Raw genomic sequence first — 23,093 nt, forward strand, 5'->3', positions numbered from 1 at the left:
AGATCATAATATTGACAAGCCAATATCCTCAACACTTCAAGCACAGCTTAATTAGCTATAGAGATAAGCCTCCAAGCTTTGCTTCCAAGAAACCAGCAAGTTTAAGACAGTTGTGATTTCAGAGAAAACTTACTATGAAACCTACTCTAATTGAGGATGTGAGGAATGGGGGGGGAAGGTGGTTGTGGATTTGAAAAACCAAAACAGCTGAGGCTGTAATCTAACTAGCGATGGCTGGATAGTGTTCGCAAATATATTGCTGGTGGCACTGGTCCTTGTACTTGTCTACGTAGGAAGAAATTTGTAAAACATCTCTTGATGATCAGACTCTGGTAGTACGAGTCTCCCACTGTACTGGAGAAAATATGTACTCTATAAACTCAGCTCTGTACTTGGTCTTATACCCACACCACATATTTGGTGTCAGATGAAATAATTGGGACTGGATTTAATTACTGATCTGGATCAAGAGATCCTCTGATAGCAAGTCACAGCTTAGACCTGTATACACAGTTTGACCGACTAGTCAGCAAAAACCAATCCAACAATGAGCAGTTTATTTACAGTTGGTACATTCCATAATCAAGCCCAGGACAGTGAGCTACTTCTACAGCTTCAGATTCTACAGATCACATTCGTAGAAAAAAAAGACAACTTGCTCCCTGCAGTCAGTTCAGTCACTCTCCCCCAGGGTGAGCCTGTCAAACAGGTACTCTCCCAGGCCATTCTCAGGGGCTCCCAGTCTCTTCAGGTTGGTGATGTGATCTCCCAGCTTCTTGATCATCTTCACTTGCTCATCCAAGTAGTGCCTCTCCAGGAAGTCACACAGCTGGAAGGGAAAGAGGAAATCTGATTATGTCAAGATCAACTTGACTGTTCTCCAAGAATGATATTCCCCTCAATATGGAGAGTGGACAGTTAAGGGATGTGACAGATTGCTGAAGAGCCTTGAGAAAGTGCTCAGATCTGGGCTACACCAGAAGCGTGGTCCACTCCCATACTGCACTCACCACCATTTACATAGACAGAGGCTAAAGGACCAAAATGTCTTCTCCATTTAAGAGAAGAGCCCAGACATAAATACATCAGGAACTCACATGAGGGTCAGTGTGGCCAGAGGAGAATTTGTGCAGATCCAGCAGACTCTGGTTCACATCCTTCTCCATCTGTAGAGCTCTCTGCATTGCCTCCAGACCATTGCCCCACTCATCCTGCTCTGGCTTCTGGAGGAAGGGAAAAACATGGTGGTCACTTTCTTACAAGTGGTGTCCAATCCAGTAAAAAAGGTGGTCACAAGAAAGAAGAGGTCTTAACAAGGCACAAGTATAAACCAATTGGGTTAAGCCACTTCAAATCCATATTAAGCAAAGTTGTTTCTAACAGAGTAGAATAGAAACAAATTAAACCCAACCTTGACATCCTGCAGGAGGATTCGGCCTCCACGTTTATTCTGGAATGCCATCAGTTTCTCAGCGTGTTCCCATTCCTCATGGGACTGCTCCTTGAAGAACTCAGCAAAGTGACGCAGGGCAACATCATCCCGGTCAAAGTAACAGAACTGGAGGGGAAAATAAAAAGTGTAAAACAAGCCATAATCACATTTAAAACCATAATATGCAATTTTGTTTCAAAAGTTAAAAACCAAAAAAAGTTAAGATTGTTGTTATTTAAAAGCTTGATGGCCAGGTAGCTCTTAGACAAGCAAAATGTTTAAAGATTAATTTTTAGATTGAAATTGTTAGAATATACCACCCCTTGCCCTCAGGATAAGGGATTTCTTGCCACTCCATTTCTGTGGACAGTGGAACTGACTCCAAGAGAACAGGCATCAAGGAGACAGTTTACTGTCAGAAACTGACCAATGTTTCTTTCTGTAGTGGACATTGTTCCTGACTACACATTCTAGTATCCAAGAAAAAAAAATATATTAGACCCACACTGCTATCTTCAGCTCAAGACAATAACCATTAGTGAGGACACATACAACATTGCACCAGCTATGGTCACCTAATAATAACCACTGTATAAAGTTACTGGCCAGTTAACCTTGTTGTGTGGTTTAGTGACATAGGAAGTAGCTGATCTAGTCCAGCATTAAACCCCCACAGAAGACAGCTGCTGCACAGAGCAGGCATTGCTCAATGTTAACTTCAACAAAAAATCCTTCACTACTCAAAATGGCTTCTCTCCCAGTAATAGAGTATGGCATAAAGCAATTTCATCAAACTGGAGAAACTCCAACTTCTTCAAACACAGAGACAGGGAGAACCAGCCTCACCATGGAGAGGTAAACATAGGAGGAATAGAGCTCCAAGTTGATCTGCTTATTGACAGCATCCTCACAGTCCTTGTGGTAGTTCTGACACACTTGGGAGGCCATCATCACTAATACCACACACAATCACCTAAACAACTGTAGAACTAAACCTCTCTCCCACAAGCTCTTCTATTTATCCTTCTGGGACAGCCTGCACCCAACAGGAAGTGGCAGCACCAATGATGATTGATGATCCCCAATAGCCTATCAGGAATCACCATGCATATAAGCATCAATGAACAAAAGAGGAGGGGTTTGGTGAGGGGCCATAACCCAGAACCAATCAGAGATTTGGGAATCAATCGTGAGGTCATTGCTTATAGATTAATAGATCCTGAACAAGCTCCTAACTTTCTGTTTGTCTATGAATAGATAAGAATGAATTTGAACAATCTGACCTAAACTGGTTCTTCTGCTTTATGGTACAGTGTCTCTGAGGTTTCACACAATGACATCTGGTTCCGTTACAGATGGGATCAGTTCTGGATGAAGTGATGAGATGTGTTCCCTTGGATTAACTTTTGTTTCAGGTGCATCAAACAGAGTGACTGATTCACATCTGGGACCGTTGGTTATGTGACAGGCTGGTGCCTCTGGGCAGAGATACCACCAACAGACACAATTGATGCACACGAACAGAAAATGTGTCTGGGTGTTGACACCTGGTCTGGTCAAAAAGGATCTGAGATGCAATGAATATTCAGTGGGGGCTTTGTCCAACTGATGGACATCACATGTCCACTCAATGGACACCCAGGTAGCCACTGGAGACTCTGATGATATGCTGCCTTCAAGTGCAGCAGGTAAGAGGCAAGTCAGATGGACTGGTGGCAAGTATTTCAAAGGGAATGGAGTATAAAATGAGGAGCATCTTGCTATAACTGCACAAGGCTGTAGTCAGACCACAGGAGAAAGTGAGGACTGCAGATGCTGGAGATCAGAGTCGAGAGTGTGATGCTAGAAAAACACACCAGGCCAGGCAGCATCTGAGGAGCAGATGAATAGATGTTTTGGGCAAAATCCCAAAAAGGCTTCTGAAGGGCTTGATGAAGCCTGATTGAAGGGCTTATGCTCGAAACGTTGATTCTCCTCCTCTGATGCTGCCTGACCTGCTGTGCTTTTCCAGCACCACACTGTTGACTCGAGCCAGACCACAGGTGGAGTACTGGGAACAGGTTTGACCCCTGATCTAAAGAAGTGTTGGAGGCAGTCCAGAGAAGGTTCACTAGGCTGATCCTATGGAAGGACTCTCTCATGAAGAGCAGTTGAGTGGGTCAGAATAATGAGAAAAGACATTACCTATAACATGTGTGTCTTTGGGAGGTTGACAGGGTGGATGCAGAGATGGTGGTTCCCCTTGTGAGAGTGACCAGGACCAGAGAGCATCATCTCAGAGTAAAACATCACCCGTTGAAGACAGATAAGGAGAAATTTCTCCCAATCCCTTCTGAATCTATGGAATTCTTTCTTGCAGAGGGCTGTTAAGGATGGGTTGGGATAGGTTTTTAAGTTTGTAATGATCACAGTTTATGGAGACAACCAAGGATATAGAGATGAGGATTATCAGATCAGCGAGAATCTTATTGGGTGGCAGACAGACCCAATGGACTGAATAAGCTCCCTCTGCTCCTATCCACTGGGACTGACTGATGGGACGGAGTGATTGTGAAAAGTGAGAATGGGGATGGGTGTGAAAACAAAGATGTTGCAATGTATTTGCATTTTTATTGTTTCACAAAGGCATTGAGCGGCACAGTGACTCATTGGTTAGCACTGCTGCCTCACAGCACCAGGGACCCAAGGTTCTACCCTGAAGCAACTGTGTGGAGTTTACACATTCTCCCTGTGTCTGCGTGGGTTTCCTCTGGGTGCTCCAGTTTCCTCCCACAGTCCAAGGATGTGCAGGTTATGTTGCATTGTCGATGGGGAAATTGTCCCTAGCGTCCAGGGATGTGCAGGTAGCTGGGTTAGCCATGGGAAATGAGGGATTACAGAGCTAAGGTAAGAAGGGGTGTATGGATAAGATGCTCTTCTAGGGGTCAGTGTGAATTCAATGGGCTGAATGGCTTACTTTCACACTGTAGGGATTCTAAGATGGATGACTGAAGGTTGAAATTTTATGAATCATGTGGCATTTTTCAAACACCTGAGACCAACATAAACAATGGGTAATTACAACTTCAATATCAACCAGGTTGGCACCCATTTAGAGGGGTAATGATACAACCAGATGGAGCAGAATGTATAAAGATTAAATCATTTGGCTACAATCAGTGAAGATTTACAAGTTGTTAGTTGTCAACTGATTGCTGCTAACAGAAATGGTTGGAGAATATTTTGGGGGCAAGAAGGGAATATTCAGCTCCGTGATCTGGATTATTTCCTTAAATATACAAGGAACCTTCTTTTTGGAATTCCTCTTCCTAGTATCTTTACTGGACAAGAACTGAAGGATGTTATTTAATGAGCACAGTTGCCCTATATTAACTGGCTCCCTCACAAAAGGAGACTGTAATTATAGTCCGATTTGATTGAGTGGAGCATGTTTTGGTGCTTTGAATCCAGAGACCTTACACTGAGCTCAGAGTGACCAATGAGGTCACAAGTTCTCAGGAAGTCTATTCCAGTCAAGTGAGTTCACACCCAGCCCAGTCTGGAACTGTTGTAATGGGTCCCTTTCCTACAAGCCCTGACGAGTCCACGATTGTTACTAGTACAAAGCAGCATTGTCTGCTATGAAGACAGCCTCTTATAGAAGTTGCAGATCTGTAACTGTTGATGCACTTCCAAAGCTATAAGCATCTTGTCCATGCCACCCATTTCTCAATTAATCTACTCCCATTTGGGGTATACGTCACCATACTTATCCATGTAGTTATTGCAGTGTTCAAAATGAGTTATTTTTCCCCTCCACTACTATCTCTAAGCAGTCCATTCCAGAGACTGCACCCTCTGGCCTCTACATCTCTCCCTAACCTTATGCCCTGTCATTTTCACCTCTACTCCTGAGGGGGAAGAAAATTACACTCCTATAGAACACTGGAGGGGTTGCTTGTGTTCTGCCAAATGCAGAAACTGCTAACAGGGTCAACACGGGAAAAAGCAATGAACACATTTGAACTTTGCACATCAATGCTCCAAAAGACAGACTGGACATAAAGCAAGCAGTTCTATGGAGGGCATGCCCAGTGAAATGGGAACAGCAGTGGGACTGGTCTAAGTGAGGACTTGCTGGGAAGCCAGTGTTGTCAAGCTCCCTCAAAAAAACCTACATGGAATAAATCTGATCACATGTGCCATGACTATGTTTATGGCCAGTCCTCCTGTTTGGAGAGGAGGTGATTTATAAACCTAGTGTTAGTGCTTCTCACCATGTCTCAGCCAATGGCTAACATTCAACCCTCCCAAGAGAATTAACCCAAACTGGATTGAAGCCATCTGAAGAGCAAGCTCTCAGGATAAACTGATCCTATTTATTGTGGTAATGGGTTTTCCACAACAGGTTACATCTCATCATACCTCTTCACAACTGACAGACATTCATCCAAACAAGTCAACAGAAGAGTACAATATTGAGCAGTTTATTTACACTTGGCATATTTCACAATAGAGGGCAGGTCACTTCTTCAGAAAAGTAACCTTACTCTGCACACATCTCCCATTAATACCAAAAGTTATATAGCTTGCTCCCTGCAGTCAGTTCAGTCACTCTCCCCCAGGGTGAGCCTGTCAAACAGGTACTCTCCCAGGCCATTCTCAGGGGCTCCCAGTCTCTTCAGGTTGGTGATGTGATCTCCCAGCTTCTTGATCATCTTCACTTGCTCATCCAAGTAGTGCCTCTCCAGGAGGTCACACAGCTGAAAGGGAAAGAGGGGAACTGATTAGGTCAAGATCACATGCACCTTCCCACCTCCCCCTCGAAGAAAAATTAATAGAGCAAAATTAATCCCATTAATACAGGAGAGTGGACAGTTAGGTGATGTCACAAACTGCTGAAGAGCATCTAAAAAGGGTTCAAATCTTGGCAACACCAGAAGCTTCAACAGAGGAGAGCTTGGTCCACTCCCATACAACACCCTCCATGAGAAGGAGAGAGGGAAAGTGGGAAATGTATTGATTTTTGATTTGGCATTCCATTTATTAAGCTAGAATAAATATGTTAAAAATGGCAAGAACATTGAAATCAGAGGCTAAAGGATGAAAATGTTTTTTCCATTTAGGAAAAGAGCCCAGAGATAAATACATCAAGAACTCACATGAGGGTCAGTGTGGCCAGAGGAGAGTTTGTGCAGATCCAGCAGACTCTGGTTCACATCCTTCTCCATCTGCAGAGCTCTCTGCATTGCCTCCAGACCATTGCCCCACTCATCCTGCTCTGGCTTCTGGAGGGGGAGAGAAAAGTAGGGGCTTCACATTCTTCACTAATTTAGAGAACTGTGGTATCAGAGTTACCATAAAAACCATAGATGCTGATATGGAGCATTTTAATCAGAATTACTGTCCATCTACAATAAACACCAAACCTTGACATTCTGCAGGAGGACTCGGCCTCCACGTTTATTCTGGAATTCCATCAGTTTCTCAGCATGTTCCTGTTCCTCATGGGACTGCTCCTTGAAGAACTCAGCAAAGTGACGCAGGGCAACATCATCCCGGTCAAAGTAAGAGGACTGGGGGAAGGAGAGAAAAATCAAGTGTCATCTCAAGCTCTAAAAGCAATTCAAGATTTTCAATTGAAATAGTTTTCAAATAGTCAGGCAATTTGTAACAGCCCTCTAGTTCTGGACTCCGACCCCAGGGAAAAGACTTGGCCTGTTTATCCTGTTTATTTTGTAAACCTGAGGTCACCCCTCAGCCTCCGATGCTCCAGGGAAAACAGCCCCAGCCTGTTCAGCCTCTCCCTATAGCTCAAATCCTCCGACCCTGGCAACATCCTTGTAAATCTTTTCTGAACCCTTTCAAGTTTCACATCTTTCCCGATAGGAAGGAGACCAGAATTGCACACAATATTCCAACAGTGGCCTAACCCATGTCTTGTACAGCCACAACATGACCTTCCAACTCTTGTACTCTGACCAATAAATGAAAGGAGACCAAATGCCTTCCTCACTATCCTAGTTACCTGCAACTCCACTTAAGGAGCTATGAACCTGCACTCCAAGGTCTCTGTTCAGCAACACTCCCCAGGACCTTACCATTAAAGTGTATAAGTCCTGCTAAGATTTGCTTTCCCAAAATGCAGCACCACATTGATCTGAATTAAACTCCATCTGCCACTTCTCAGCCCATTTGGTCCAGGTCCTGTTGTAATCTGAGGTAACCCTCTTCACTGTCTACTACACCTCCAATTTTGGAGACATCTGCAAACTTACTAACCATGCCTCTTATACTCACATCCAAATCATTTATACAAGTGAAATATAGTGGACCCAGCACCAATCCTTGTGGCATTCCACTGGTCACAGCCCTCCAGTTTGAAAAACAACCCTCCACCACCCTCTGTCTTCTACCTGTGAGCCAGTTCAGTATCTAAATGGCTACTTGTCCCTGTACTCCATGAGATCGAAACTAGATTAATCTCTGGTTCTTCAGCTAAGCTTCATTGAAGCTAAACATTAGGTTTCATGCCAAGAATTTAGGTTTAGCTTGTGTCTGAGTATGTAGTACATCCTGCTTTCAATGGATTAAACCAAAGTGCCCTCCTCACAATGGAGGAGATTTTCCATAACAGGGTAGATCTCTCCAGTATCTGGCCCATCATGGAAAGAGACTGTCTGACATGGTAGGGTTTACTGCCAGATACTCTTTCAAACATTACCAGTGACTGTACTGCATCAGGGAAAGAAAAAAGTACTCTAATTGATTCCAGAACAAGCAGTTGAGATACTGTCAAATACCATTGACCAAGTTATTATACACATTTTCCATTCCACTAATGAAAACAGTGATCATTGCTGTGAAGGAAGTCTCAACATCAGAAGGTTGAGAGCTTAACATTCCAAAGGGAGGGAACAATACTAAGGAGGATCTGCCAGACCATAGCAGTGACACTAGAGGGTGACTGTCTGGCAATAAGTAGGGCCATGGTTTGATACAAAAACACCCAAGTATAATTCAGCAACATTCAGATACACCTCTGGAGTAGGTAGTACTGAACCAAGAGGCCTAGGATCTAGAGGTAGGGACACTGCCACTGTACCACAAAAAACCCACACTACACCTTAAATAACTGTAGAGAGCAGCTGCTGTAGGAGTTGTTCACTCAAAAAGGTTATTCCATGTTTAAAATAACCAGAACATTGCACAATCCATTTTACCAATACATTAAATCAACAAAAGTCCAACTCTTCAGGTTTCAGTCTCAAGTCCACAAGCCTCACCATGGAGAGGTAAACATAGGAGGAATAGAGCTCCAGGTTGATCTGCTTGTTAACAGCATCCTCACAGTCCTTGTGGTAGTTCTGACACACTTGGGAGGCCATCTTCACTATTCCGGCTCACTATCACAAAAACTAATTTTCTTCCCCCCTCCCCAACTTGTTGTATTTATCCTCCTGGGACACCCTGCCCTCAACCAGGGTGTGGCAGCACCAATGAAGATTGACAATCCCTGACAGCCGTTCAGGAATTTCCAATCAATCCAGGCACCAATGAACACAACAGGGAGGACTGTGACGGAGGAGCTGAGACCCAGAGCCAATCAGAGATCTGGAAGATAGACAGGTTTGAGAGATGAAATTTAATGATATCATTGCTCTTGGAGTAATAGATTCTGTGCAAACTCCAAATGAGCTGGATGTGACTGAATGACAAATGAAGTCTCTTGTCGTTGGAAACACGATATTAACCGTCTCTCCACCTTTACTAAACATTTGAATGTGTCCCAGAATTTGAACTGACAAATTAAATGCTAAGTATTTATTTTTGTTGGCTTCAAAATGGACCAAATTTCAAATGTTCATTCATTAAAGGGACATGGGCATTGCGAGCTTGTCCAACATTTATTGCCTGTCCCTGGTTGCCCTTCTGAAGGTGATGGTGAACTGCCTTCTTGAACCGAAGCAGTCAATTGACTTAGCTACACCCACAGGACTGTTAGAGAGGGGGATCCAGGATTTTGACCCAGTGACACTGAAGAAACGCCAATGTATTTCCAAGTCAGGATGGTGAGTGACTTGGAGGGAACTTCCTTGTCCTTATATATGGTATCGGTCGTGTGTTTGGAAGGTGCAGACTCAGGTCCGGGAGAGTATTACTCTCGTACATCTCGTGGATAGTACACACAGCTGCCACTGAGTGTCAGTGGAAGGGAGAGTGAATATTTGTGGATGTGGTGCCAATCAAGTGGGCTGCTTTGTCCTGGATGGTGTTGAGCTTCTTGTATGTTGTTGGAGATGTACTCATTCAGGTAAGTAGGGAGTATTGCATCTCACTCCTGAGTTGTGTTTTGAAGGTGGGAGACAGGCAATTGGGAGTCAGAGATTAGTTACTTGCTGCAGGATCCCTAGCCTCACTGAATTTATCTGAACAGTCCCGTTCATATTCTGGGCAATGGTAATCCCAGGATATTGATAGTGGGGGATTCAGTCATGGTAATGTTATTGAATGTCATGGGGTAATGGTTAGATTCTCCTTTGGTGGAGGTGACCATTGCCTGGTACTTGTGTGGCTCAAATATAAATTGTCAATTGTCAGCCTGAACCTGGATTGTCCAAGCCTTGCTGTATATGGACATGGACCACTTCACTTTATGAGAAATTATAAGCTACTATGTAACAGCAGTTGAGAAATAAAACCAGAACATGCTGGAGAGTCAACATGGGTCTGGCAGAATCTGTGGAAGGAAGGATAGAGTTAATGTTGACCCCAAAGACTGAGTCAAAACGTGACTTAAAGTATTAACTGTGCTTCTCTCTCCAAAGAGGCTGGCAGGTCTGCTGAGGTGGAGATTAACCTCAGTGTTAGATAGGCCTGACAGAGTGGCTTTGATTCATATCTGGAGACACCAATAACATCTCACTGAGAAGCCTCTTGTGTAAGATGCCTGTGGGCACAGTTGATGTGTCTGACCAGAAACTGTATTCATGTATTTACGCTCGTTCTGGTCAAAAAGGATCAAAACGTATTGATATCCAGCGGTCACAAAGACCTTACCCAAATGGATAGACATCACATGATCACTCAATGACCACTAGAGACTTTGAAAAATGCCTTTGGGTACTGGCTCTGGGGGTAACTATTGACTGATCCTTTATCTAAGATTACATTGAATTTAGTATCCCTAATTTCTTAGGGAGCAGTGTTGGGGATAGATTCAAAACAAAATCAAGGTGGTGAAAAACAAACTCCTACAGATGATTTTCTTCACAATGACAGAGATGAAATAGGACAGTAAATATCTTTGTGAGTTACAAGGAAATTAATATCTCGTTTCACTGCCATTCCCAGCAAAATCCTAATATTCTCTTCTTTGGGATGTGGGTAATGGGCAGGCCAGCAATTACTTCAACTCTGGAGCCAATCATATTGCTGTAGGTGAGTCTGGAGTCATGTGTAGGCCAGCTCAGGTAAGGACAGCAGATTTCTTTCCCTGAAGAGCATTTGTGTACCTGATCGGGATTCTCCCTGACAATGGACAATAGCTTCATGGTCACAGAATGTGGTGCTGGAAAAGCACAGCAGTTCAGGCAGCATCTGAGGAGCAGGGGAATTGATGTTTGGGGTATGAGCCCTCCATCAGGATGAAAGGCTGATACCTGAAACGTCGACTCCAGGGCTGATGGGCCTATACTGCGCTGTAATGTTCTCCTGCTCCTCAGATGCTGCCTGACCTGCTGTGCTTTTCCAGCACCACACGTTTTGACCCTGATCCCCAGCATCTACATTCCTCACTTTTTCCTAACAGCTTCATGGTCTTCTTCAGACGGGATTCTAGATTTTTACTGAATACAAATTGCACCAGCTGCAATGGCTGGAAATGAACACAGCCCCCGCCCGGGTCTCATGCTAATGTCACTAGGTCATCACCTTCACTGCCTTAGACAGCGGCTAACTGCCGTCAGCATCTCCAGCCACGTATACAGGATGGTGAAAGAAATGGGGATAAGTGTAAGGTGGAAGGTACATCTGGTGATGAAGTACTGCAAAGCACCTAAATACAAAAGTAACATCATGGGAAACACCTACTATTGGTTTGCCGAACTGACTGAAGAGAAAAATATTTGGATATGGAGGAGGGTGAAGGTGAAGCATTTACTTCAGTCCACGATGAATTCACAATGCCCCGTCTAAACTGATTAATGGAGCACAGTTCCACAGACTCCACTCCTGCCAATATCTTAACCTGGCTGCTGTTGGGGGAGTACCTGTCTAGGTTATAGAGAGGCTTAGAAAGAGCAGGAGTTTATTTCAAATAGTGAACATTCTGGCTGTGTTCAGCATTGTCCAAGCAGCCACTCTTGCTGGTCCTCACTGTGCAGGGTTAAACTTCCCCAGTGAGTCTAATGCAGTAATTGTGGATTGGAGAGAGGGTTGAGGTCTATCACACGTTAAGACTACTGTGACATTCCACAGATTCACCAAGTTTTCAGATTACATAAAGCGGGAAAGCTCGCAAGTAGACAAAAAATTCCAACCTTGCAGCTTAGATCATAATATTAACAGGCCAATATCCTCAACACTTCAAGCACAGCTTAATGAGCTATAGAGATTAGCCTCCAGGCTTTGCTTCCAAGAAACCAGCAAGTTTAAGACAGTTGTGATTTCAGAGAGAACTTACTGTGAACCTTGCTCTAATTGAGGATGTGAGGAGTGGGGGTAGGTGGTTGTGGATTTGAAAAACCAAAACAGCTGAGGTTGTAATCTATCTAGTCATGGTTAGATAGTGTTAGCAAATATATTGCTGGTGGCACTGGTCCTTGTACTTGTCTACTCAGGAAGTAGTTTGTAAAACATCTCTTGATGATCAGAATCTGGTAGTACGAGTCTCCCACTGTAGTGGAGAAAACATGTACTCCATAAACTCAGCTCTGTATTTGGTCGTGTACCCACACCACATATTTGGTGTCAGATGAAATAATTTGGACTGGATTTAATTACTGATCTGGATCAAGAGATCCTGTGATGGCAAGTCACAGCTTAGACCTGTATACACAGTTTGACCTACTAGTCAGCAAAAACCAATCCAACAATGAGCAGTTTATTTACAGTTGGTACATTCCATGATCAAGCCCAGGACAGTGAGCTACTTCTACAGCTTCAGATTCTATAGATCTCATTCATAGAATAAAAATGAAGACTTACTCCCTGCAGTCAGTTCAGTCACTCTTGCCCTGGCAACAGAGGTTAGGCTAATTGGCCTATAATTTTCCATCTTGATCCTTTCTTGAACAAGGGCGTTCCAACAGCGATCTTCCAATCATCCGGGACTTTCCCTGACTCCAGTGACTTTTGAAAGATCTCAACCAACGCCTCCGCTATTTCCTCAGCCACCCCCCTCAGAACTCTGGGATGCATCCCATCACGGACAGGAGATTTGTCAATTTTAAGACCTTTTAGCTTTTCAAGTACTTTTGTGATGGCAACCATACTCAACTCAGCCCCCTGACTCCCTTTAATTGTTGGGATATTACTCATGTCTTCCACTGTGAAGACTGTTGCAAAGTACTTGTTAAGTTCTCCTGCTATTTCCTTATCTCTCATCACTAGGCTTCCAGCATCAGTTTGAAGTGGCACAATGTCTACTTTTGCCTGTCGTTTGTTTCTTATGTATTGACAGAAACTTTTACTATCATTTCTAATATTACTGGCTAGCCTACCTTCATATTTGATCCTCTCCTTCCTTATTTCTCTCTTTATTATCCTCTGTTTGTTTTTGTAGCCTTCCCAATCTTCTGTTTTCCCAGTGCTCTTGGCCACTTTATAGGATCTCTCTTTTTTTTTAATACATTTCCTGACTTCCTTTGTCAGCCATGGCTGTCCAATCCCTCCCCCGATAGTCTTTCTTTTCTTGGGGACGAACCTCTGTACAGTGTCTTCAATTATACCCACAAACCCCTGCCATTTTTGCTCTACTGTCTTCCCCGCTAGACTCTGCTTCCAGTCTATTTTCGTCAGCTCCTCTCTCATGCCCTCATAATGACCTTTATTTAACTAACACCATTACATCCGATTTTGCCTTCTCTCTTTCAAACTGCAGACTGAACTCTACCATATTATGATCACTGCTTCCGAAGTGTTCCCTTACTTTAAGATCTTTGATAAAGTCTGGTTCATTACATAGCACTAGCTCTTGCTTAAATTGCACAAGGCTCTAGTCAGACCACAGTAGCTGGAACAAGGAACCTTCTTTTTGGAATTCCTGGAGCAGAATTCCTCTTCCTAATATCTTTACTGGACAAGAACTGAAGGATGTTATTTGATGAGCACAGTTGCCCTATATTAGTTGGCTCCCTTACAAAAGGAGCCTGTAATTATAGTGAGATTTGATTGAGTGGAGCATGTTTTGGTGCTTTGAATCCAGAGACCTTACACTGAGCTCTGAGTGACCAATGAGGTCACACAAGTTCTCAGGAAGTCTATTCCAGTCAAGTGAGTTCACACCCAGCCCAGTCTGGAACTGGAGTAGAGTCGAAGGCCCCTTTCCTACAAGCCCTGATGAGTCAGTGATTGTTACTAGTACAAAACAGCATTGTCTGCTATGAAGACAACCTCTTACAGAAGTTGCAGATCAGTAACATTATGACTATGTTGATGCACCTCCAAAGTATAGCAGCTGGTTAATGCCACCCAGTTCTCAATTAATCGACTCCCATTTGGGATAGATGTCACCATACTTATCCTATCCATGTAGTTATTGGAGTGTTTAAAATGACAGTTGTATTCCCCTCCATTTCTAAGCAGTCCATTCCAGGGACTGCACCCTCTGGCCTCTACATCTCTCCCTCTAACTTATGCTGTCATTTTCACCTCCCCTACTGAGGGGAAAGAACACTCCCTCCATTTCACTCCTACAGAACATGGAGGGGTTTCTTGCGTTCTGCCAGATGCAGAAACTGCTAACAGGGTCAACACTGAAAAAGCAATGAACACATTTGAACTTTGCACATCAATGCTCCAAAAGACAGACTGGACATAAAGCAAGCAGTTCTATGGAGGGCATGCCCAGTGAAATGGGAACAGCAGTGGGACTGGTCTAAGTGAGGACTTGCCAGGAAGCCAGTGTTGCCAAGCTCCCTCAAAAACCCTACATGGAATGAATCTGATCATTTGTGTCATGACTAAGTTTATGGCCAGTCCTCCTGTTTGGAGAGGAGGAGATTTATAAACCCAGTGTCAGTGCTTCTCAACATGTCTCAGCCAATGGCTAACATTACACCCTCCCAAGAGAATTAACCCAAACTGGATTGAAGCCATCTGAAGAGCAAGCTCTCAGGATAAACCGATCCTATTTATTGTGGTAATGGGTTTTCCACAACAGGTTACATCTCATCATACCTCTTCACAACTGACAGACATTCATCCAAACAAGTCAACAAAAGAGTACAATATTGAGCAGTTTATTTACACTTGGCATATTTTACAATAGAGGACAGGTCACTTCTTAAGACAAGTAACCTTACTCTGCACACATCTCCCATTAATACCAAACGTAACACAGCTTGTTCCTTGCAGTCAGTTCAGTCACTCTCCCCCAGGGTGAGCCTGTCAAACAGGTACTCTCCCAGGCCATTCTCAGGGGCTCCCAGTCTCTTCAGGTTGGTGATGTGATCTCCCAGCTTCTTGATCATCTTCACTCGCTCATCCAAGTAGTGCCTCTCCAGGAAGTCACACAGCTGAAAGGGAAAGAGGGGAACTGAATAGGTCAAGATCAAATGCACCTTCTCCCCCCCCCCCACCAAGTGGACAGTTAAGTGATGTCATAAACAGCTGAAGAGCCTCTAAAGAGTTCAGATCTTGGCAACACTAGAAGCTTCAACAGAGGGGAGCTTGGTCCACTCCCATACAACACCCTCCACGAGAAGGAGAGAGAGGGTGAAAGCAGGAGTGGGATTGATTTTTGATTTGTCATTCCATTTATTAAGCTAGAAGCAAAAGTTTAAAAATATCAAGAACTCACATGAGGGTCAGTGTGGCCAGAGGAGAGTTTGTGCAGATCCAGCAGACTCTGGTTCACATCCTTCTCCATCTGCAGAGCTCTCTGCATTGCCTCCAGACTATTGCCCCACTCATCCTGCTCTGGCTTCTGGAGGAAGCGAAAAACATGGTGGTAAACTTTCTTACAAGTGGAGTCTAATCCAGTAAAAGGTGGTCACAAGAAAGAAGAGGTCTTAACAAGGCACAGGTATAAACCAATTGGGTTAAGCCACTTCAAATCCATATTAAACAAAGTTGTTTCTAACAGAGTAGAATAGAAACAAATTAAACCCAACCTTGACATCCTGCAGGAGGACTTGGCCTCCACGTTTATTCTGGAATTCCATCAGTTTCTTAGCGTGGTCCCATTCCTCATGGGACTGCTCCTTGAAGAACTCAGCAAAGTGACGCAGGGCAACATCATCCTGGTCAAAGTAACAGAACTGGGAACTGGGGGAGAAGAGGAAAAAAGTGTAAAACAAGCCATAAATCACATTTAAAACCATAATATGCAATTCTGTTTCAGAAGTTTAAAAGCCAAAAGATTAAGATTGTTGTTATTTAAAGTTTGATAGGCAGGTAGCTCTTAGACAAGCAAGATGTTGAAAGATTAATTTTAAAACTGATATTTGAGAGAATATACCACCCCTTGCCCTCAGGATAAGGGATTTCTTGCCACTCCATTTCTGTGGAGTGTGGAACTGACTCCAAGAGAACAGGCATCAAGGAGACAGTTTACTGTCAGAAACTGACCAATGTTTCTTTCTGTAGTGGACATGGTTCCTGACTACACATTCTAGTATCTAAGAAAAAAAGTTACATTAGACCCACATTGCTATCTTCAGCTCAAGACAATAACCATTATTGAGGACACATCCAACATTGCACCAGCTATGGTCACCTAATAATAACCACTGTGTAAAGTTACTGGCCAGTTAACCTTGTTGTGTGGTTGTTTAGTTACATAGGAAGTAGCTGATCTAGTCCAGCATTAAACCCCCACAGAAGACAGCTGCTGCACAGAGCAGGCATTGCTCAATATTAACTTCAACCAGAAATCCTTCACTACTCAAAATGATATCCCTCCCAGTAATAGAGTATGGCATAAAGCAATTTCATTAAACTGGAGAAGCTCCAACTTCTTCAAACACGGAGACAAGGAGAACCAGCCTCACCATGGAGAGATAAACATAGGAGGAATAGAGCTCCAGGTTGATCTGCTTGTTAACAGCATCCTCACAGTCCTTGTGGTAGTTCTGACACACTTGAGAGGCCATTATCACTAATACCACACACTATCACCTAAACAACTGTAGAACTAAACCTCACTCCCACAAGCTCTTCTATTTATCCTTCTGGGACAGCCTGCACCCAACAGGAAGTGGCAGCACCAATGATGATTGATGATCCCCAATAGCCTATCAGGAATCACCATGCATGTAAGCATCAATGAACAAAGGAGGAGGGGTTTGGTGAGGGGCCATAACACAGAGCCAATCAGAGATTTGGGAATCAATCTTGAGGTCATTGCTTATAGATTAATAGATCCTGAACAAGCTCCGAACTTTCTGTTTGTCTATGGATGGATAAGAATGAATTTGAACAATCTGACCTAAACTGATTCTTCTGCTTTATGGTACAGTTTCTCTGAGGTTTCACACAATGACATCTGGTTCCGTTACAGATGGGATCAGTTCTGGATGAAGTGATGAGATGTGTTCCCTTCGATTAACTTTTGTTTCAGGTGCACCAGACAGAGTGACTGATTCACATCTGGGACCGTTGGTTATGTGACAGGCTGGTGCCTCTGGGCAGAGATACCACCAACAGACACAATCGATGCACACGAACAGAAAATGTATCTGGGTGTTGACACCTGTTCTAGTCAAAAAGGATCTGAGATGCAATGAATATTCAGTGGGGGCTTTGTCCAACTGATGGACATCACATGGCCACTCAATGGACACCCAGGTAGCCACTGGAGACTCTGATGATAGGCTGCCTTCAAGTGCAGCAGATAAGAGGCAAGTCAGATGGACTGGTGGCAAGTATTTCAAAGGGAATGGAGTATAAAATGAGGAGCATCTTGCTTTAACTGCACAAGGCTGTAGTCAGACCACAGGAGAAAGTGAGGCCAGGCAGCATCTGAGGAGCAGATGAATAGATGTTTTGGGCAAAATCCCAAAAAGGCTTCTGAAGGGCTTGGTGAAGCCTGATTGAAGGGCTTATGCTCGAAACGTCGATTCTCCTCCTCGGATGCTGTCTGACCTGCTGTGCTTTTCCAGCACCACACTGTTGACTCGAGCCAGACCACAGGTGGAGTACTGGGAACAGGTTTGACCCCTGATCTAAAGAAGGGTTGGAGGCAGTCCAGAGAAGGTTCACTAGGCTGATCCTATGGAAGGACTCTCTCATGAAGAGCAGTTGAGTGGGTCAGAATAATGAGAAAAGACATTACCTGTAACATGTGTTTCTTCGGGAGGTTGACAGGGTGGATGCAGAGACGGTGGTTCCCCTTGTGAGAGTGACCAGCACCAGAGAGCGTCATCTCAGAGTAAGACATCACCCGTTGAAGACAGATAAGGAGAAATTTCTCCCAATCCCTTCTGAATCTATGGAATTCTTTCTTGCAGAGGGCTGTTAAGGATGGGTTGGGATAGGTTTTTAAGTTTGTAATGATCACAGTTTATGGAGACAACCAAGGATATAGAGATGAGGATTATCAGATCAGCGAGAATCTCATTGGGTGACAGACAGACCCAATGGACTGAATAAGCTCCCTCTGCTCCTATCCACTGGGACTCACTGATGGGACGGAGTGATTGTGAAAAGTGAGAATGGTGATGGCTGTGAAAACAAAGATACTGCAATGTATTTGCATTTTTATTGTTTCACAAAGGCATTGAGCGGCACAGTGACTCATTGGTTAGCACTGCTGCCTCACAGCACCAGGGGACCCAAGGTTCCACCCTCAAGCAACTGTCTGTGTGGAGTTTACACATTCTCCCTGTGTCTGCATGTGTTTCCTCTGGGTGCTCCAGTTTCCTCCCACAGTCCAAGGATATGCAGGTTATGTTGCATTGTCGATGGGAAATTGTCCCTAGCGTCCAGGGATGTGCAGGTAGCTGGGTTAGCCATGGGAAATGAGGGATTACAGAGCTAAGGTAAGAAGGGGTGTATGGGTAAGATGCTCTTCTAGGGGTCAGTGTGAATTCAATGGGCTGAATGGCTTACTTTCACAATGCAGGGATTCTAAGATGGATGACTGAAGGTTGAAATTTTATGAATCATGTGGCATTTTTCAAACACCTGAGACCAACATAAACAATGGGTAATTACAACTTCAATATCAACCAGGTTGGCACCCATTCAGAGGGGTAATGATCCAACCAGATGGAGCAGAATGGATAAAGATTAAATCATTTGGCTACAATCAGTGAAGATTTACAAGTTGTTAGTCGTCAACTGATTGCTGCTAACAGAAATGGTTGGAGAATATTTTGGGGGCAAGAAGGGAATATTCAGCTCAGTGATCTGGATTATTTCCTTAAATATACAAGGAACCTTCTTTTTGGAATTCCTCTTCCGAATATCTTTACTGGACAGATGTTATTTCATGAGCACTGTGGTCCTATATTAATTGGCTCTCTTACAAAAGGAGATAGCAGTTATAGTCTGATTGATTGAGTGGAGCATGTTTTGGTGCTTTGAGTCCAGAGACCTTACACTGAGCTCTGAGTGACCAATGAGGTCACAAGTTCTCAGGAAGTCTATTCCAGTCAAGTGAGTTCACACCCAGCCCAGTCTGGAACTGTAGTAGAGTAGAGGGTCCCTTTCCTACAAGCCCTGACGAGTCAGCGACTGTTACTGGGACAAAGCAGCATTGTCTGCTATGAAGACAGCCTCATACAGAAGTTGCAGATCAGTAACATTATGACTATGTTGATGCACCTCCAAAGGTATAGCGTCTTGTCTATACCACCCAGTTCTCAACTAATCTACTCCCATTTGGAATATATGTCACCATACTTATCCTATCCATGTAGTTATTGGAGTGTTTAAAATGACAGTTGTATTCCCCTCCATCTCAGCAGTCCATTCCAGAGACTGCACCCTCAGGCCTCTCCATCTCTCCCTCTAACCTTATGTCCTGTCATTTTACCTCCCCTACTGAGGGGGCAAAAACCTCCCTCCATTTCACTCCTACCGAACACTGGAGGGATTGCTTGTGTTCTGCCAAATGCAGAAACTGCTAACAGGGTCAAGACTGGAAAAGCAATGAACACATTTGAACTTTGCACATCAATGCTCCAAAAGACAGACTGGACATAAAGCAAGCAGTTCTATGAAGGGCATGCCCAGTGAAAGGGGAACAGCAGTGGGACTGGTCTAAGTGAGGACTTGCTGGGAAGCCAGTGTTGCCAAGCTCGCTCAATAAAAAAGCCTACATGGAATAAATCTGATCACTTGTGCCATGACTAAGTTTATGGTTAATCCTCCTGTTTGGAGAGGAGATTTATAAACCTAGTGTTAGTGCTTCTCAATATGTCTCAGCCAATGGCTAACATTCCACCCTCCCAAGAGAACTAACCCAAACTGGTTGAAGCCATCTGAATAGCGAGCTCTCAGGATAAACGGTTCCTTTTTGTTATGGAAAACCCATTACCACAACAGGTTACATCTCATCATACCTCTTCACAACTGAGACATTCATCCAAACAAGTCAACAAAAGAGTACAATATTGAGCAGTTTATTTACACTTGGCATATTTCACAATAGAGGGCAGGTCACGTCTTAAGAAAAGTAACCTTACTCTGCACACATCTCCCATTAATACCAAACGTTACACAGCTTGTTCCCTGCAGTCAGTTCAGTCACTCTCCCCCAGGGTGAGCCTGTCAAACAGGTACTCTCCCAGGCCATTCTCAGGGGCTCCCAGTCTCTTCAGGTTGGTGATGTGATCTCCCAGCTTCTTGATCATCTTCACTCGCTCATCCAAGTAGTGCCTCTCCAGGAAGTCACACAGCTGAAAGGGAAAGAGGGGAACTGATTAGGTCAAGATCAAATGCACCTTCCCACCCCACCCCCAAGAAGAAAACTATTCCCATTAATACAGGAGAGTGGACAGTTAAGTGATGTCCCAAACTGCTGAAGAGCCTCTGAAGAGTTCAGATCTTGGCAACACCAGAAGCTTGGTCCACTCCCATACAACACCCTCCACGAGAAGGAGAGAGTGTGAGAGCAGGAGTGGGATTGATTTTTGATTTGTTATTCCATTTATTAAAGTGAGAAGCAAAATGTTAAAAATATCAAGAACTCACATGAGGGTCCATGTGGCCAGAGGAGAGTTTGTGCAGATCCAGCAGACTCTGGTTCACATCCTTCTCCATCTGCAGAGCTCTCTGCATTGCCTCCAGACCATTGCCCCACTCATCCTGCTCTGGCTTCTGGAGGGGAGAGAAAAGTAGGGGCTTCACATTCAACACTAAATTTAGAGAACTGTGGTATCAGTGTTACCATAAAAACCATAGATGCTGATATGGAACATTTTAAATGTCAGGATTAGTGTCCATCTACAATAAACGCCAAACCTTGACATCCTGCAGGAGGACTCGGCCTCCACGTTTATTCTGGAATTCCATCATTTTCTCAGCGTGTTCCCGTTCCTCATGGGACTGCTCCTTGAAGAACTCAGCAAAGTGACGCAGGGCAACATCATCCCGGTCAAAGTAAGAGAACTGGGGGAAGGAGAGAAAAAAATAATCAAGTGTCATCTCAAGCTCCAAAAGCAATTCAAGATTTTCAATTGAAATAGTTTTCAAATAGTCAGGCAATTTCTAACAGCCCTCTAGTTCTGGACTCCGACCCCAGGGAAAAGACTTGGCCTGTTTATCCTGTCCATGCCCTTCAATTGTGTAAACTTCTATAAGGTCACCCCTCAGCCTCTGACACTCCAGGGAAAACAGCCCCAGCCTGCTCAGCCTCTCCCATACCCGAAATCCTCCTACCCTGGCAACATCCTTGTAAGTCTTTTCTAAACCCTTTCAAGTTTCACAACATCTTTCCAGTAGAAAGGAGACCAGAATGGCACACAATATTCCAACAATGGCCTCACCAATGTCCTGTACAGCCACAACATGACCTTCCAACTCCTGTACTCTGACCAATAAATGAAACCATACCAAATGCCTTCTTCACTATCCTAGTTACCTGCAACTCCACTTTCAAGGAGCTATGAACCTGCACTCCAAGGTCTCTGTTCAGCAACACTCCCCAGGACCTTACCATTAAAGTGTACAAGTCCTGCGGAGATTTGCTTTCCCAAAATGCAGCACCACATTTATCTGAATTAAACTCCATCTGCCACTTCTCAGCCCATTTGGTCCAGATCCTGTCGTAGTCTGAGGTAACCCTCTTTGCTGTCCACTACACCTCCAATTTTCAAGTCATCTGCAAACTTACTAACTGTACCTCTTATGCGCTCATCCAAATAATTTATACAAACGGAAAATATAGTGGACCCAGCACCAATCCTTGTGGCACTCCACTGGTCACAGGCCTCCAGTTTGAAAAACAACCCTCCACCACCCTCTGTCTTCTATCTGTGAGCCAGTTCAGTATCCAAATGGCTACTTTTCCCTGTACCCCATGAGATCTAACCTAGATTCAGCTCTGGTTCTTCAGCTGAGCTTTATTGAAGCTAAAGCTTAGGTTTCATGCCAAGAATTTAGGTTTAGCTTGTGTCTGAGTATGTAGTACATCCTGCTTTCAATGGATTAAACCAAAGTGCCCTACGCTCCTTAGAGGAGCTTTTCCATAACAGGATAGATCTCTCCAGTATCTGGCCCATCATGGAGAGAAGACTGTCTGACATGGTAGGGCTTACTGCCAGATACTCTTTCAAAGATTACCACTGACTGGACTGCATCAGGGAAAGAAACAAAGGTCCTCCAATTGATTCCAGAATCAAGCAGTTCAGATACTGTCAAATACCATTGACCAAGTTATTATACACATTTTCCATTCCACTAATGAAAACAGTGATCATTGCTGTGAATGAAGTCTCAACATCAGAAGGTTGAGAGCTGAACATTCAAAAGGGAGGGAACAATACTAAGGAGGATCTGCCAGACTACAGCAGTGACACTAGAGGGTGACTGTCTGGCAATAAGTAGGGCCATGGTTTGATACAAAAACCCAAGTATAATTCAGCAACATTCAGATACACCTCTGGAGTAGGTAGTACTAGAACCTAGGCCTCTAGGTTCAGAGGCAGGGACACTACCACTGTACCACAAAAAACCCACACTACACCTTAAATAACAATGGAGAGCAGCTGCTGTAGGATTTGTTCACTCAAAAGTTATTCCATGTTTAAAATCAACAGAACATTGCACAATCCATTTTGCCAATACATTAAATCAACAAAAGTCCAACTCTTCAGGTTTCAGTCTCAAGCCCACAAGCCTCACCATGGAGAGGTAAACATAGGAGGAATAGAGCTCCAGGTTGATCTGCTTGTTAACAGCATCCTCACAGTCCTTGTGGTAGTTCTGACACACTTGGGAGGCCATCTTCACTATCACTAAAACTAAATTCATTTCTCCCACTAGTTGTTGTATTTATCCTCCTAGGACACCT

At 43.9% G+C, this 23,093-nt stretch overlaps 4 protein-coding genes across 4 annotated transcripts; all 4 read right to left on the reverse strand.

Moving 5' to 3' along the window:
- Nucleotides 1-667: 667 nt before the first annotated feature.
- Nucleotides 668-2,383, reverse strand: LOC140488976 (ferritin, higher subunit-like). Its single transcript, XM_072588205.1, has 4 exons — nt 2,279-2,383; nt 1,412-1,558; nt 1,098-1,223; nt 668-829 (listed from the first exon to the last, which is right to left on the reverse strand). The coding sequence occupies exons 1-4, from the start codon at nt 2,381-2,383 to the stop codon at nt 674-676; spliced, it is 534 nt and encodes a 177-aa protein (XP_072444306.1). The 3' UTR covers nt 668-673.
- A 3,629-nt stretch (nt 2,384-6,012) lies between these two features.
- On the reverse strand, nt 6,013-8,799 carry LOC140489082 (ferritin heavy chain A-like). The gene is made up of 4 exons (XM_072588322.1): nt 8,698-8,799; nt 6,841-6,987; nt 6,574-6,699; nt 6,013-6,174 (listed from the first exon to the last, which is right to left on the reverse strand). Exons 1-4 carry the CDS (start codon nt 8,797-8,799, stop codon nt 6,019-6,021), a joined length of 531 nt encoding a protein of 176 aa, XP_072444423.1. The 3' UTR covers nt 6,013-6,018.
- A 6,192-nt stretch (nt 8,800-14,991) lies between these two features.
- On the reverse strand, nt 14,992-16,728 carry LOC140488977 (ferritin heavy chain A-like). The gene is made up of 4 exons (XM_072588206.1): nt 16,627-16,728; nt 15,748-15,894; nt 15,435-15,560; nt 14,992-15,150 (listed from the first exon to the last, which is right to left on the reverse strand). Exons 1-4 carry the CDS (start codon nt 16,726-16,728, stop codon nt 14,995-14,997), a joined length of 531 nt encoding a protein of 176 aa, XP_072444307.1. The 3' UTR covers nt 14,992-14,994.
- Nucleotides 16,729-20,316: 3,588 nt separating this feature from the next.
- LOC140489083 (ferritin heavy chain A-like) lies at nt 20,317-23,053 on the reverse strand. The gene is made up of 4 exons (XM_072588323.1): nt 22,925-23,053; nt 21,044-21,190; nt 20,774-20,899; nt 20,317-20,478 (listed from the first exon to the last, which is right to left on the reverse strand). The coding sequence occupies exons 1-4, from the start codon at nt 23,051-23,053 to the stop codon at nt 20,323-20,325; spliced, it is 558 nt and encodes a 185-aa protein (XP_072444424.1). The 3' UTR covers nt 20,317-20,322.
- Nucleotides 23,054-23,093: the final 40 nt, after the last annotated feature.

Source organism: Chiloscyllium punctatum, chromosome 18, assembly GCF_047496795.1.
Source record: "Chiloscyllium punctatum isolate Juve2018m chromosome 18, sChiPun1.3, whole genome shotgun sequence".
Lineage (NCBI taxonomy): Eukaryota > Metazoa > Chordata > Chondrichthyes > Orectolobiformes > Hemiscylliidae > Chiloscyllium > Chiloscyllium punctatum.